We start from the raw sequence: 5158 nt of genomic DNA on the forward strand, positions 1-5158 counted from the left end.
TACTTTGTTGCAGTCAAATTATCAGATCTACACTTAGATTTTGTACAGCGTCATATCAATTATTATGCGCAAAAATAATCTGCTTTAGTTTCAATTACGTAGTTATCTCCTTCTTAATCTCTCCACTAATCAACTTTCGGTTTTAATTTCATGGATATGACATGTATGTGAGACATGAGATTTCTTGTTAGAATCATCTAGCTGAACGATATATATCAAGTCACGATTATTCTAGAAATTATAGCTTTAGAGGGGACCATATGTAACTGATGTTGTGTTCTTGATCATCACAAGTTGCATCCTAATAATTAACATTGACACATCGAAGCACCCACCTTTATCGATATAATTTAAGCTAAGTAACATTTTATGCATATAACTTTTTCACAAAATCATTATGATAAATTTATATCTTATCTTTATATGCGATAAAAATAGTTTATCATCTTGTGGCGGTTTTAAACCCACTAAACTGAAAAAAAAATGCCACAATTTTTCTTATAATGGGCTTTGACTAAAAAATCAGTTAACAACAGAGCCAATGAGAATAGCTCACATAACTAACCCGGCTTCCACAAAGGAAAAGACAAGCTAACTAATAACTCATATATAATCACTAAGTGATCTTAAACTAACTAATCCTGTATTAATCATTACGGTTTCCTTTATATCTTTAACAACCCCCCAAAATTAGGTGGGATTGTCATTTGTCACCCACTCTAAATTTATTCCTAAATTTTTCAAATAGTCGAATTAATATGGATTTTGTGGGAATATCACACCATTTTAAATGCAGTTTTGTGTGAAAATAGCGACCAATTATGTGCTAGATTTTTTTATTTGACCGTAATATTGACATTTTTTATTTAAGTCTGACGATAATACTGAAGAACAATATATGACCACAATTTTAAAAGTTTTAACGGTTTTTTTTATAGTGAATATAGTACAATTTCTTTTTATTTTTCATTAATAAAGATTTAGTTCGAGATGTTTGTATTTGCTGTGAAGAATTGGATTAACCACCAGAAGACAGACACTTTAATTGTTACAATAAATAATTGGTGACTATATTTGAAGCATTTTGAATTTCTTAAGTAGTTGTTGTAATATTATAAGTTTTGTTTGTGTGGAAGCCAAAACTTTACGTTAAACTTATTATGTGTTACTTTTACTTCTTACGACATACACTTTTAGAACACTAGATTATCAATTAATCTTTATTTGTAAAATCCAAAAACCTATAGTTATTCCATTTCAAAAACATTAAATCCAGTTGTTGTAATGATACAAGTTTTGTTGTAAACTTGTAATGAACGTAAGTATTTTCTTGATGACCGTCTTTCAGTTTGGTGTGTTGGACAATGCATAAATGGTGAAACCTTATTCACTAAATAGTAAATACTATGAAGCACGGACATTTCAATGATTTGTCGTATTCGCACGTAAATACATAACATTTGTTCAACATGTGTGTTTTTTGTGTGTAAAATGTGTCTTAATAAAAAATAAAAAATTATTTTTTAAACATATTTGAATACACCTAAAAATTATAATTTAACAAGCTCATAGTTATAATAATGTAACTCCAAAATCTAATCAAATTAGATTAACATTTAATTAACAATTATAATATCTAGGCATATTATTACTGTAGTTTTTCAAGTTTCAACGGCAAATTCAGATTTTGTCATCTTATCCGGATTATGTTGAATTATATGGTAGCTATCATTATTATGGTGGATATAGTTATTAGAAAATTTTGACCACAGTTAAAAAGTATAATTAAAATTAAGGTCATGTTTTTTTTATTATATTTGACAACATTTTTTAGTTTGATTATACTTTTTATTTTTATTTTTTTTATTTTTAAATTAAGAAGATTATTAAATAATAAACAAATAAGACCTTAATTTTTACTATATCTTTTAAGTGTTGTTAAAATTTCATAACCACTATATATGATCATTCTCTCTATCCTCTCTATGTTCATAATTTGATATGATACTTACATTGAAAATTCTTTAGCCGGCGAGAAATAATGGCAACGTGTTTGACTTAAACATTATACATACAAAAGGTTAAAACTCGAAAGCTTAATTAGCTACGTATTTTAATTGAAAAATATTACTTGTGATTTAAAATTTAACTTTTGGTCTGTCTTTTCAAGAATTTATTATTTAAAAAATTAAAAAATTTATTTATTCTTTTATTTTAAAAAAATTAAATAAAACACAATATTTAAAGGATAGGTAGTTACACTGATTTTAATTAATTATGCCCTATATCCACTCAGAGAGAGAATCTAAGTCGATAGATTTTGGATTTGTCACACAATAAATAGCAGCCAAAGCAGTTTTGCATGCTTGACTCGTAAATAATACTGAAAGCATCCAAGATTCAAAGAGATACGTTGAAAGAAATAATCCTTAGAATTTTGAATAATTATAAACACAAAAGTATATATGATTTATTTGGAAGAGAAGAATAAAAAAAAATAGTATATATATAGTACAAGTTTGTCTAAGAACATTATCAAACCAGACAAATAATATACCACTCCCCATGTAAATAAATATGCATGTTGTGTATGTCTCTACTCTTGGTTTTGTACAGAAACTACAATTATTTGGACCTGCCATAAATTTAAAAATAACTCTTAAGGAAAAAAAAAAAAAGAATGAATAGAATGTATAGAATTTATTTCTTCATTATACGTGAGTGGTATTGTGATCCGTAAATTGATTGTATTGAAAGTGAATCCATGATTCGATATCTTCTCTTCTACCATGAATTTGTTGATGCAGATGTATATGTAGATGTGAAGCTACACAGTAACAAGGAAAATATCAGGTTATCTGAAGAAAGAACAAAAAATACAGAACTCAGAACTAAGAACCCATAAATATATATATATTTTATAAATTAAAGGGAGCTAAACACAATAGAGTGGAACAAGAAAGAAGCAACAAGGTTATGAAAACATAAATTACAAACAACTCCTTATTAACTTCGACATTGTGTCAACAACCAAAGGGTTCACCGCCAATCCATTCCTCTGCAGACGCAAATGATTTGTTTATAATTTTTCGCAAACTAGAACTGTGATTTCGAAACAGTAGCCTGCTATTCCTTTCTAACCATATTATCCTTTCTAACCCATAAATATATTTGTTTTGTATTATTGATTTATTGTTGTATATTTAATGGACCAATATTAAATTTGGCATAACCCCCTTCTTTTTCAACAGGATAAGGATGAAAGTAGAGTAGACATAGGACATAAAATATGTTACTCAAATATTTGTCTAAAAATAAATAATATATATCATTTTATGCACAAATATTTTTAAATATCTTTTATCTTTAGTATTACAAGTAATTGATAAAAAATGAAAAAAGAGGGAAAAAATTATCTTTAGGAATATTCAAGAAGAGTAATATAAGCATCATTTATCAAAATAATGCATGAAATGGTTTTGGTGAAACTTCACCATATATATGTATGAAGAACAAAAGCTAGAATGAATAAGATAACAAGGAACAAGGACATACTTTAGAATATCTTTCCAGTAGGAATCAGATGTTTGATCATCCTGAAGGAGCATCTCTAAATCATCAAAGATTGTGTTGGAATTATTGGGTGACTGTGTTGTGGATGTTGGAGCTGTGTTGCAACAGCTACTATTATTATTCTCCATCTGGTTGAAGCTGCTGCAGGTTCCATCACTGACTACTGGAGAGGATGCTACTAATGCTGGAAACAATGGATTTTCTTCTTCATTTCCTTGTGATGAAATCTCTTGCGTGTTATTAACTGCACCACCACCGTGTTGATGAGAGAATAGGGCGGCAGGGTTGTTTGTATGTCCTTCACTTTTCAATCCAACAGCTTGGAGTGTGTTTGATTCATTGAGATATGAATTATTGAAGATAGGATTATAATTAGGGTTACTATTCCCCATGTTAACAATTGTGTTGCCGTTCATGATTTGCAACAGATTTTGCAACAGTTGTAGTTGGGCTAATTGAGAAGTAACATCTCCTTGTACAGCAATATTAGGGTTTCTCCCCCAAGTAGGAGTGTTCATATTCATCATAGGATTCCCCGAATTGGAGGACATGGCTGCTGTTAGCAAGTGTGTGAGATTGATGAGGTGATTGAAATCAGTCCTTGGCTTGTGTGTGTCTGGATCAATACCCATCTGCAGAAGCTTCTTCCTTATGTGAGTGTTCCAGAAATTCTTTATCTCATTATCAGTTCTTCCAGGAAGATGGCTTGCAATCTTTGACCACCTATAACAAACATAATTAATGAAATAATTTGATTAAAACCACTCATTTCAAAAGTTTAAAGAAAGGTAGAAACTCAGGTGCAGTTGACTTCACGTGAAGTTGGTAATTAAAAACGGTCAGATGATTTGACTGATTTGACTAAATTTTTATCTAACGGGCTCTCAACTATCAACTTTATGTGAAGTCAACTGCACCTGAGTTTTTACCTTAAAGAAATGAAATGAAAAAAGAAGTATAAATGTGATATAGAGACTTGTTTCCAAGAAGAGAATGAAGGTTGATGATGATTCTCTCCTCGTCTGGGGTGAATTTGCCTCTCTTGATATCGGGACGAAGGTAGTTAGCCCACCTGAGTCTGCAGCTCTTACCGCATCTGTTGAGACCAGCACGCTTTGAAAGTGTTCTCCAACTTCCATGACCGTGTTTCTTTATGTAATCAATCAGCTTCTCATCTTCTTCTGCCGTCCATGGCCCTTTCTTTACATTACTACTCTCATCACAGCATGCTGACCTTCCCATCTTCCACCACTAGATTGATTTCAGATGTTACACAATAATACTTATGATCTTTCAACTTCAAAAGACAGATTAATTTTCTTCTTAGGAACACTAGTGTTGCTTTGAGCATTTCATGATATATGTGGTGCTTTTATATATAGTTGTCAAGATTCAACATGTAATGCCATTGCTTGCTTTTCATTTTTAAATTACATTTAATAAACCAACTAATATTTTTATTCGTAATAATTATAAAAATATAGATTTTTTAAAAATACATTAACTTTTTTTTAACATTATAGATTATGACACAAAAAATTTATATAATCAAACTATTTTTATAATAAAATTATAAGAGACAAAA

The 5158-nt window shown here is 29.7% G+C and overlaps 1 protein-coding gene across 1 annotated transcript; it reads right to left on the bottom strand.

Annotated features, from left to right (window-relative positions):
* On the bottom strand, positions 2449–4934 carry LOC107641610 (transcription factor MYB39). The gene is made up of 3 exons (XM_016345094.2): positions 4550–4934; positions 3556–4296; positions 2449–2827 (listed from the first exon to the last, which is right to left on the bottom strand). The coding sequence occupies exons 1-3, from the start codon at positions 4813–4815 to the stop codon at positions 2785–2787; spliced, it is 1050 nt and encodes a 349-aa protein (XP_016200580.1). The 5' UTR covers positions 4816–4934; the 3' UTR covers positions 2449–2784.

Source organism: Arachis ipaensis, chromosome B05, assembly GCF_000816755.2.
Source record: "Arachis ipaensis cultivar K30076 chromosome B05, Araip1.1, whole genome shotgun sequence".
Lineage (NCBI taxonomy): Eukaryota > Viridiplantae > Streptophyta > Magnoliopsida > Fabales > Fabaceae > Arachis > Arachis ipaensis.

What these genes read in the sequence shown, in the direction of transcription:
- LOC107641610 (XM_016345094.2), bottom strand. Translation starts at nt 4,815, where the DNA reads ATGGGAAGGTCAGCATGCTGTGATGAGAGTAGTAATGTAAAGAAAGGG. An exon ending in CATTCTCTTCTTGGAAACAA is followed by an intron (nt 4,297 to 4,549) that starts GTCTCTATATCA and finishes TGTTTGTTATAG; the next exon opens with GTGGTCAAAGATTGCAAGCC. An exon ending in TACTGGAAAGATATTCTAAA is followed by an intron (nt 2,828 to 3,555) that starts GTATGTCCTTGT and finishes GTTACTGTGTAG; the next exon opens with CTTCACATCTACATATACAT.